At 32.5% G+C, this 11,927-nt stretch overlaps 1 protein-coding gene across 1 annotated transcript; it reads left to right on the top strand.

Annotated features, from left to right (window-relative positions):
• Nucleotides 1–5,436: 5,436 nt before the first annotated feature.
• LOC124843603 (putative polygalacturonase) lies at nucleotides 5,437–9,200 on the top strand. Its single transcript, XM_047320384.2, has 6 exons — nucleotides 5,437–5,591; nucleotides 6,520–6,828; nucleotides 7,311–7,431; nucleotides 7,536–7,710; nucleotides 7,796–7,866; nucleotides 8,194–9,200. The coding sequence occupies exons 1-6, from the start codon at nucleotides 5,580–5,582 to the stop codon at nucleotides 8,865–8,867; spliced, it is 1,362 nt and encodes a 453-aa protein (XP_047176340.1). The 5' UTR covers nucleotides 5,437–5,579; the 3' UTR covers nucleotides 8,868–9,200.
• Nucleotides 9,201–11,927: the final 2,727 nt, after the last annotated feature.

Below are 11,927 nucleotides of genomic sequence, written 5' to 3'. Positions count from 1 at the left end.
AAGTTTCTCACCTACCCTGTGCTATTTCCAAATACACCTTCAAACTTTCTTCTTCTCTCAATTTATCATCTCCGCAACCACTTATCACTCTCTCTTTTCCTTACCTTTCTCACACTTCTTCTAAAACACAAATCTTCCATCTTTTCCATCTGCTCAACCCAAATTTTTAACAATAATATAAATATATTTTGAAGAAAAATAAATAAATTTTTATAATAAAAGATAAAATTAATTTACATACAGGTTAAAATTAAAACTTAGAAAGAAAAAAAAGTTTTAAATTTATTTTATGTTCTCTTGTAGGGATATTTTATGAAAAAATAAAACTGATAAGATAGATTTGAATTGGATAATATTTGGAGAATAATAATATAGATAGAGCGATGAAAAAATAGGTTTGGTGGGACAAGACAATGAAACTCCTTCATGTTCTGATCTGGCAAGCCAAGTAACTCCAGCCTAGCATTTTCCACACATTATTGTTGTGGGTCCCCCTTTTATATTCTGGTCTAATAATTGCAAAATAATGCAAGTGAACATATTAATAAATAATAATTACTTTTTAATAATTCACAAATACGAAATAGAAGTTCATTTAAATAATCATGCTATTTTTCATTGTTATTAATAGTTAACTCCTTTTATTTTAAAGTCAATTCTTATTTAGCAAGGCAAGTTTTTTTAAACACATGCACATGTTTGTATGCATGTAGGCCATTATACCAAAACTTGGTTTTATTTTGACTTAAATTTAATTATATAGGGTGTTTCCATTTTTCATATTCTTGGAGGAGCTTGTTGTTATAGCCAAATGATGATTGACAATTGAAAATCAAGTTTCACACTTAGCCATGTTTTGTGGTTTAGTAGAAGTCTATAATGTTTTTTTTTTTCCATTTATATATGTTGCTTGGTCAACCATTGTGTTAATATGGAAGCTAATTTAACTTGCACGTTTTCTAGGTTTGAATACTAGATGGATAAAATGAAGTTAACCTCAACTTTCTTTAATTTAATAACACCTACGCTTTCACATTGATGTAACTAGTGCATAATATAACTTTGTTTATCTTTTTTGGGATTTCATACATTTTGAATCCAACAATTCCAAACTTGAGTATTTTACTCCATTAGCTAAACTAGTATTTTTTTAGCTTGATTCTCATAGTATTTTCTATTTGTTGACAATATGTTATGTTGATTTTTTCTTTTTTTATATTTTCCTCATTGCATTTTTTATTTTTGTGTTTAACTTATAAAAGAATGCTAACATCATATACCCTTTCACATAATAAAAAAAAGGAAATACTATAAAATTTTGAAAAGTTCAAAAGACGATAAATGAAACTAATTTTATATCTTTAACTGTACATGTAATAGTAGAGAGATTTGCATGCAAAGTTAACGGGCATTGATAAATATGATTTACCTTAATGGATATTTATGGCGTAATCAGTTATGTTTTGTTTTACATATTTAATTATGCTTTTAACCTAATTTTAAGCAAAAAAAAATCAATTATGTTAGAAATATTGTAAAGACATGAGAGTAGGTGAATTAAATAATGAGATAGATTATTTTACTTTAAAATAATCTTACAATATAAATTGAATTTTTATAAACACACTTCTCGTTACTCTAAGAACACTTCATCTCTCTAGAACTCTATTCCTAAGAGTTCTCTGACTTCTCTCTACAATTCATTTCCACTGAGTTATTTGTTCAACGATCAGGAGGTGCCTAGGCGATCCTAGCGTTGAGGGCTTCATTTTGGACCGATCAATTTCGTGTTCTTCAGCTGGTAAGTGGTTTCCATTTATGTTCGTTCTTCTCTGGACTGTGAGCATGCAATGATTCTGTATTGCATGTGGTTAATTGTTCCTCTTTCAAATTTCTAGCTCAAATTAGGTTCTAAGTGTTGTTATCTATCACCAATTGGTGAGTTGTAGGTTTCTGTTGAGTTTCCTTGCAATGCAAGGTACGATTAGAGCGTTTTTGTGTTTGGGGCTGTTTATCCCTGAGGTAAGGGAAGCTAGGTTGTGTTTGAGTTATCAGTTTGTGTTGTATGGGATAATTATGTGTTATTGTGCTGTTTGGTTGAAAATTTAGCTGATGAATGTATGTTCTTAAAATGTTAAATTGTGGAGAATGTGGAATGATGATTATGAACTGAATTGGATGTTGTGTGCTGTTGTAATTGAATATATATTCAGGTGTAAAATCTGGTATTGTGGTGATTAAGTAAGTGTGAGGTGATTTGAGTGTGTTTAGTGCATTGTAGAGGAAGTGAGGTATTGAACTTGAGTAGTAATGGTCAAGGGCTGTTAAGGACTGTTGAGGTAGTGTAGATAGGTCATATGTGACTGGTTTGAGTCATCAAAATGGTCAAAAACAGGTTCAAAGTGGTAGAATTGGTTTTGAGTCTCTAAGTTGATGAATTGGAGGTTTTAGAGTAGAGTTTAGTGCATAAACACTTTAGATTGGGGTTAAGAATGTGTAGAATCATTTAGTCTAGTCCAATTAAGTATATACATCGTATTAGGATTGTTAGAAGTTGGCAAAGTTGAGTGGAATTGGTAAAGAGGGGGTTAAGTTGCATAATTCTGCAGAATTTCGTTATGCAGATTATGCAGACTCGCTCTGCGAATGGATTCGGCAAGGTGCTCTCTGCCAAGGCACTCACATAGCGAATGAGTGCGTTGTGCGAGTGAAGTGAGAGGGTTGCTCTCTATTTGTAAATTTGCATAGCGAATCTAATCGTTATGCAACTGGCTGGGGTCTGAAACCATTGTTCTTTTTATTCGAACAGCGAGTGGGTCTCGCTCTGCGAGTGTTTGGGGAGTCAAGTCTCAGTCTGAGGTTCTCGCATAGCGAGTTGCGACGCTATGCGAGGGGTTGGGGTCTGATGCATTTCACAATTTATTCGCATAGCGAGTTTAGTCGCTATGCGAGAGATCAAGAGTAGTTGGTCTTTGTCTAAGGTTTTCGCAAGGCGAGTTAGGTCGCTGTGCGAAAAGCTTATAGTCTCGCTATGCGAAGGTGTGCGCTATGCGGGAGGTGCATTTCTAGTTCAAGTTCTTGTGTGATCTTATGTTGTTTTTATATGAATCAATGAGGGTTGTATGAAGTAAAGTGAAGTTGTAACATGTAATATCTGTGGCTATTGTTGTATGTTGTATTTCAAAGTATGTATAATGAACATAATTCCATGATCCTCAAGGAGAGGAGACATGGTGGTGCCCTATGTTGTAATTCAAAGTGGAATCTCTAGTTAAATTTAAATGTTTTGTGGAGTAATTTATTTTTATTTTTTATTTTGAAATGTAATTTTTATTTATTAAGATTTTATAGTGAATTTTTATTTAAAATTTATCTTAAGTCTGCTTTATATTTTTAAATTTATTTTTTATATCAAATTATTTTATAAAGTAGTAAATACTAAAAAATATTAAATAATCAATAACAGATTATTTAACCTAAACGGATGACATGTGTTTAAAATTTTTTTAACTTTTAATTTTGAAATAGGGCAGTGATTATTTTTTAAATATACTACATTTTAAATATTTTATGTTTGATTACATTAATCAAAATTTTCACTTTCTAATTTTTTTAATCTAAACAATCAAACTTTTTTTACTTCATTTCTTTGTTTTTTTTATATTTGTTTTCATTCTCCCATTTATTCACTTTCTATTCTTTAATTCAGATAGATTAAAACTTTTCTCTATTAAAGAATAGTAAAACCACTCATGGTTAAAACAATAAGCTAAATTACCCTTTTTTTTTATATATTTATAAAAATTATTTAATTAGTTCCTTATATCACTAAATTTTTTAATAGTGTTTATAAATTTAAAAAATTCACCAATTGGTTCTTTGGTCACATTAATCCATAATTCCTTTAAACATGTGATAAAAGTAAATTAAATAGTCACTTAAAACATTATTCTCAATGGATTAAATGTGGATTTATGACTTTCAACAACTTCATCAAATACTATTTATAATCAATAAATGTGTTTAATTAAGCGTTTAATTCACCTAACTTCTCTAGTAAACATTTGATATACTCTGCAATAAAATATTCTATTATAATATTTTAGAAGTTTAAAATATACAAAAATAAATAATTACTATTCTAAAGTCATTGAATTCAGCTTCCTATTAAATCTTAGTAAACATGTGAATCAATTATGGATTTCACTATCAAATCATAATAGCTACAAAATGACCAACATCTTGAAAAAAACACTTCTTCAACAGTTTATGTTTTAAGATGTATTAGATAAACCTTTTGCCCGAGCTTCAATAATAAAATTGATAATTGATTCATTTGGTTTTCAAAGATACTTACATTAATTGAAATAGATTATTTCGTGTTTTTTTTTACTAGTTAAAACTGATATCTATTTAATCATAGATACACTTTAATATATTATGATGAGGGTCTAATTGATGAATTAATTTGATCTTCTTCTATCACTTATAGACAGTTTAATCATCAATTGGACCAATTTGATGAAAAAATAAAATTGATGTTATTTAAAAAATTTAATTGAAAATGTTAATAATATAGAAACTAAATTAAATAATCTATATAAATGAAGGAAGAAAAAGTAGTTAAAAAAATTAATATTATGTTCAAAGTATTTGATAAAAAAAAAGAACACATTACAAAAAATAATATTTTTTTGGTGGTAGGAGAAATGCAAAAGTTATTCCAAAGAAAGCAATGTAAAATTTGTGGGACGTCCATTCTATTTTGATACTGGAGACAAGGTTAAATGAGGCAACAGCATTTCTGAAAGATTATTATATTATATCAGAGCAATGATTGACGGAGGGAGGAGGAAGTGATCAAATCTCTCACCTGTTTCACATGTCACTTAAGTAAGAATTACGTAATTAATTAGTCTACGTATCAGCCAAATCACTGACCACACCAAATTATTATTTCTCTTAAACTCGCAATCACATTCACCTCACCCATTCTTAAAATATGCTATTTCTATCAAACACTTTCTAAATTAATAAAGTTAAATAAATAATTTCCAAAATATTGGAAATTCCATATAATTTATTTACTTTTAAATTGTCAACTCTAAAAATATATGTATAAATTTAGAGATTAAATAGATAGATATATTAAAGAATGGCGAGGAGGTGTTTTTTTGTGTGTCGGCAAGAAGGAACCATAAAATTGATATTTTCTGGGTAAACGAAAAGCTTAAGGAGAAAACGAAAGTGGGAATTGTTGATATTTTATAATCCAGTGTCCTTGTTGTATGCGTGGAAATATTTTAATTAATTATTAATTAATATAGTACATAATAAGGAAAATGAAATGCGGAGCTGGCATTTTCCTTTATTGTAGTCGCTTTCGACTACCTCCCTCCGTTTGTTTTATTGTTTCTAGTACTTGGTTGGCATTATATACGAAATAGCACTTCTTCTCTTTCTCTTCTTCTGTCCCTATGTTCTTCTTCCTCCTCTAGTTCTTCTACCCTCTTCTTCACTCCACACTCTTCTTCCCTCTCACCTTCCTATTTCTCTTTCTCGGAGAGGGGAACAGACCCATGAAGAGGCTAGTAAGTACGTTGTTAAGAAATTACAAAAATAAAAAAACGATTTTTCATGGTGGGGTTGTTTTCTTTTCATTTATGTTCTACCCGTAAAAAAAAAAACTTTTTTTTCACCCAACACCCACACTTGATCTCGGTGATTGTTCTGGATTTTGTAGTGAGTTCCGAGGTTAAATTGTGGTTAATGCCTTGGGTTTTCGTAGTGTATTGTGTCAACCCTTTGTTGTCCAGATCAATTCTCGATTCGAGAAGGATCTCGCCGAAGCGAATTTAGTGAATATTGGTCGGTGATTGATTGCGCCGTGGTTGATTCGTTGTGACATTGCTTTCGTGTCTCTGAAAAATGGGTCCAGAGATTTCATTCATCAATGTTTATGGTCTATTGCTTTCTCCCATCCCATGCCGTTTCATAAAAGTCTCTGGCTGGAATTTTTCTATTAATATCAATCCTATGCTAATTTGAATTGCTTGTTTCAATTAGGTTTCTTATTATCCTGATTGTACCTATTAATTGCCCTGCGTTTTTCCTGGAACTTTTCTAAAAGTTATATCTGGTGGTTTAAGTTTGTCTTGTTAATTGTTAGGTAGTTCCACAAATATTCCTGGTTTCTTTCCTTTTGAAAATGTGAATTGTTCACATCTTTAATTTCAATTAATGTCTTTTGTCCTTTGCTTCTGCAATTACTATTAGCTAGCAATCGCTTTGTTCTCTGGGCAGAAGGCAAAATCTCTTGGAGAGGAAGCCCAAATGGAGTATCTATGTTGCTCTTGAAGCTCTAGTTTTGTTTTGCTTTTTTTTTTTGTTTTTTTTTTTGAAGTTTAAATGACATTAATTTCATCGTATAATATGTTTTGATGTCCTCATTGCCCTTCTTACTCTTCTTACCCGATTAGCAGTGTGCTTTAAAATCTTTCCTTTTCCTTTTCTTTCTAGGTAACTGTGCTTTTACTCATAGTATTAAGCACTGCTGTGGGAGGTCAAGATGATCATGGACCGTGTAAACAGAAAGTGTTGGATCCTCGGCCTCACAGTGTGTCAATCTTGGAGTTTGGGGCAGTTGGAGATGGAAAAACATTGAACACAGTTGCATTCCAAAATGCAGTTTTTTATGCCAAGTCATTTGCCGACAAAGGTGGTGCTCAACTATATGTTCCATCCGGCAAATGGCTTTCCGGAAGTTTTAACCTTACCAGCCACCTCACTCTCTTCCTTGAAAGAGGCGCAACCATCATTGCATCGCAGGTTTTAATCATTAATATGAATTTTAGCCCCCATTCCAATTACCTTGTCCATTTCATAGACAAACACTAAGTGTTACCTAATGTTTTTGTTTCTTGCACTCTATCAAAACTGTCTCACGAAATTCAATCAGGGTGGGAAATTCGTGCACTCAGTATTTGGTAGCATTTTATATTTTCAATCAAATCTATGTTGCACTTGTAAGGAAAACGTTATTCAAATTCTTACCAGTAGAATGTTTTTTATGTGTGTATCTAATAGCTCTGCTAAGAAAAACGCAGGAGAAACAACATAAAATCTTCAATACCATTCTTCTAACCTTGCATCTTGTAATCCTGCCAGTCTTCTGGAGCATAAAGAGTGTATATGAAGTGATTTTTCTGCAATCTGCAGATGGAAATTGCCAATATACAATGTTTACTGGAATGCCAATTCTGCTCACTCCAGAATATTTTACCCGTTCCTTTTGTTTTGTATCATTTCAGGATTATGCACACTGGCCTGCAGTGGATCCCCTACCCTCCTATGGTCGGGGAATTGATGTTCCAGGTGGGAGATATAGCAGTTTGATTTATGGACGCAACTTAAGTGATGTGGTGATTACAGGCAGGGATATTGTTCCATTTCTCTTTTTGAAGTGTGTATAAATTGATGAACATTGCTGTGGTCAGACTTAAATTGGTAAATTTAATAATTAATAATTGTAACAGGTGACAATGGAATTATTGATGGGCAGGGTTCTGTTTGGTGGGACCTAATCAGAACTCATTCCTTAAATTACAGCAGACCACATATTATAGAACTTGTTGGTTCTGATGATATCGTAATCTCAAATTTGACCCTTTTAAACTCTCCTGCCTGGAGCATTCATCCAGTGTATTGCAGGTACAAGTGATTCGTCTTTGTGTCTCTGACCTATTTTTTAAATGGAACTGTTTTGTTTTACATGTATCTTTTATAATGCATGCAGCAATGTCCGAATCCAAAACATAACAGCTCATGCACCAACCGAGTTCCCTTACACAAGTGGTATAGTTCCAGGTAAATTGATAATATAAATTATTACTTGTGACTTAAGATTATTTTTTATGTAATAAGCAACCCTCGCACATTAGAACCATGAACTTTTTAGTTGTCTAAAAATTTTAGTTGACTAGCAGTAAGAGTTTTAAATGCAATCGACGAAAGCGTGCCTTTCTCAATTCTCATATTTGGTGTATTCCATTCTAAGAGATTTTTCTCTAGGCTTTGATATTCCAAATGTGGTTTAGTCATGTAGTGATAGCTTCATCATGTACATTGCTTTCTTGGAGCCTGTTCTGTGACTTTTTTTTCTAGATGAATCTCATTAGTATTTGCTACTTGCAGATTCTTCCGAGCATGTTTGCATTGACAACAGCAATATTAGCACTGGTCATGATGCAATTGTGCTGAAGAGTGGTTGGGATCAATATGGAGTTGCTTATGGCAAACCAACCTCGAATGTCCACATCAGGGGTGTTTATCTGCAATCATCATCTGGTGCTGGCCTAGCATTTGGAAGCGAGATGTCTGGAGGCATCTCTGGTATAACAGCAGAGCATCTCCATATTATAAACTCGACCATTGGCATTGAACTGAAGACAACTAGGGGTCGAGGTGGCTATATGAGAAACATCTTCATTTCTGACACAAAATTGGAAAATATTTACTTGGGTATTAGCATGACAGGATTCTCTGGCTCCCATCCAGATGACAAGTATGATCCTAATGCAGTTCCGGTGGTTGGTAATGTTACTCTTGAAAATGTGATTGGTGCAAATGTTGCTATTGCTGGGAATTTTTCAGGAATAGTTGATTCACCCTTCACTCCTATTTTCCTTTCAAACGTGACTTTTTCTACCGGTTCTGAGTCATCTTCTTCATGGTTTTGTTCTAATGTAAAGGGAGTCTCTGAGGAGGTGTTTCCTGAGCCATGTCCTGACCTGCAGAACACGCTGTCAAACTTTTCGTCTATTTTTTCTTCTATACAACCATCGTACAGTTATGTCTCAAGCGCATGAGAAGCCATCTCTAAGAATCTAGTCATTCCTTTGATTCAACCTGTACATGAGACACAACATTCATATTCCATCAGGAACTTCATTACAATTTTCCAATAAAAGCAAATTCTTGATGTAAAGATGTTCTTTCTCTTCAACATTTCAATGAACCTTCCTCTTTGTCTGTGCATGAAATGTCCGTGTAGAGTGGTATCAATCCTGAATATTCTATTTATGTACAGCCTCGATTTCTTCATTCATGTAAAAGAAATTTTGATGTTGGTGTACAGCCTAAGACGCTATTTTCTTTCAACTCACCATGTATAATATGGAGTGCTACATGGTTTTCTTGTCCATAGCTGGCCATTGTGAGGGTGTTGGTGTGCTGGTTTTGACAAAACTAAGGTTTTCTTTGCATAGTTCTCTTCATTTTTTACCATTGGATTAATCATATTTGTTCATTGTTTATTGATATTGCATGAATTTTTTATTGATAAAATTTAATGATGTTCCAATCTAAGTAGGGAGAGAAAAGCCTTTGAGTTTTGAGAAATGTATTCTATCAGACTTACATTTTCACCACATTCTAAAGAGATTAGATTACAAAACTTTTTCTTTTACTTCACTGGACCAGCCCTGTCCTGACATGATCAGCTTTGAATATTAGGATGAATTGTTTTGCTGTGATGAGATGACAAGTACTACTAATCCAAATGAACATGGGAGTGCACCATACTTAAGGATGAAAGATTCTTGTCCTAGTGTCGGGTTAGTGTTTTGATTCATCTCAAGCACTTTGCAATTTGCTAGACAGCTATTCATAACTGAACCTATCATGGTGACAGTGGGAAGGCTATTTCTTGTCACCACTAATTCCAGTCATCCGGGGAACCCATAACAACTCACGTTAACTTTTTCAAGGAAGCAGCACTAAATCCCCTTCTGACATGATAAACATGGTGATCATTATCATCAAATCTACGTCACTTTCCATCTATTAGTGTGATGGTAACGGAATAATGCTAAAATTTGTAACTTGTAAGGGATCTCAACCTCTGATTGGATAGGCTTAATCTTTATCATAATAATGCAAGTTACAACTGTGACTGGTTACCATTGTGAACTCCCCAACTACAGCCAAAGCCATGTGGCCAACCCTTTAAGCCGAATCTAAGCAAGGTTTGTCTACTCCGAGAATCTTTTAAAGATGGTTTCATCCAACCATTTTTGTTCAAGATGTAAGTGAAAAGATGAAACAAAATAAAAGCAATAGAATATAAATGCCTTCCACTTTGGCTGCAACCCAACCTATGTTTTCTGTTTCCACTTTGTTTAATCGGGTGGGACATGCTCTGGCATCTAATTTCTGCAAGATTGCTGCTAAAAGACACCTCCAATGGAAGGGAAAAATAGATAAAGCCTCAATGATTAGATAATTAAACTAATCTTCATATATAAAAGTAATACTTCTGTGCCGAAATTATAGTTTTATTTTATATTTCTTCATGACCTTTCCATTAATCTTAATAATAAATTAACACAATCTTATCCAAATAAATATAAGATCAAATTTCTTATTAATTTCTCATTTTTTAATATAGTAAAAATCAGATATAGGAATAATTCCCTTTGTGTAGAAAATACATATAGGTAAATTATAATGAACAATAAAGAAAATATTAAGCTTAAATACATAATGTATTGTAACTAACATAAGATATTATAACTAACAATATTTAATCTTCCTCCTCAAATTTGTGCATATGTACCAAACTTGTTATAAATATAATTAATTTTAAATCTTGATAAATACTTAATGAAAATAACTACTAACTCATAACTTGAGTTAACAAACTTAGTCTTGATGTCTCCAAATATAATCTTTTCTCGAACAAAATGATGGTCAATTTCAATGTATTTGATCATTTATTAAAAGATAAGGTTAGAGCTTATATGAATAGCAACTTAATTGTCACATATAAGTGTTATTTGAGTGACATCTCTAAATTGTAATCATTTAAGTAATTGTTTAAGCCACACAAGTTCACAAGTGGTTGAGGCCACAACTCTATATTTTTCTTTTGTACTAAATCTTGCCAGAACACTTTGTTTCTTGCTCTTCCAAGAAATCAAGTTACTTCCAATGAAAACAGAGTATCCGAAAGTAGATATTCAATCAAAAAGAGATCTTCCCTAGTCAACATCTGAATAACAAACAATTTTAGTATGATTATTGTGACCATATAGCAAACCTTTTCTAGGAGATCCTTTAATGTATTTTAATATACGAATTACTACATTCCAATGATCTACAATAGGGAATTGAGAAATTGACTCACCACACTAACTGCAAAGAAAATGTCAGAATGAGTAACAATAAGACATTTATTTCCAACTAATCTTCTATAATTCTCAGGATTTGAGAAAGACTCCCCTTGATTAGGTAAGAGTTTGATATTAGGATCCATAGATGTGTCGACAGATTTTGAGTTCATTAACCGAGTTTCCTCCAAAATATTCAATGCATACTTCCTTTGAGATATAATAATAGCATTGTTGGATTATGTTTCCTTAATCCCTAAGAAGTATTTGAGTTTGCCAAAATCTTTGGTTTGAAAATGGTAACAAATGTGTTGTTTCATCTGGAAGATGTCATGATGATCAATGCCTATAGGAATAATATCATCAACATATACTATTAAATAGATGCATTCAACATTTGAGTGACGGTAAAAGATTGAATGATTTGTCTCATTGTGAGTCATACCAAACTATTTAACAACATTGCTAAATTTTCCAAAAACAAACCCTATGAGACTATTTTAGGTCATATAAAGATCTATGAAGATGACATACCAATCTAGAAGGCTCCCTTAAGCAACATAATTTGGAGGTTAATCCATATAAATTTCTTCCTACAAATCTCCATTAAGAAAAGTATTTTTGACATCTAGTTGGTAAAGAGGCCATTGTTGAAGAGCACTGATTTCATCAAGCATAGTCTAACGCCAACTATAGGATGAGCTAAGGAAATTAGCACAACAGAATTAGACGAAATGCATGTATAAAAAGATAGAGATA

The sequence above is a fragment of the Vigna umbellata genome, chromosome 8, assembly GCF_029865625.1.
Source record: "Vigna umbellata cultivar VRB3 chromosome 8, Vumbellata_1.0, whole genome shotgun sequence".
Classification (NCBI taxonomy): domain Eukaryota; kingdom Viridiplantae; phylum Streptophyta; class Magnoliopsida; order Fabales; family Fabaceae; genus Vigna; species Vigna umbellata.
This window is presented reverse-complemented; position numbering and strand designations above follow the sequence as displayed.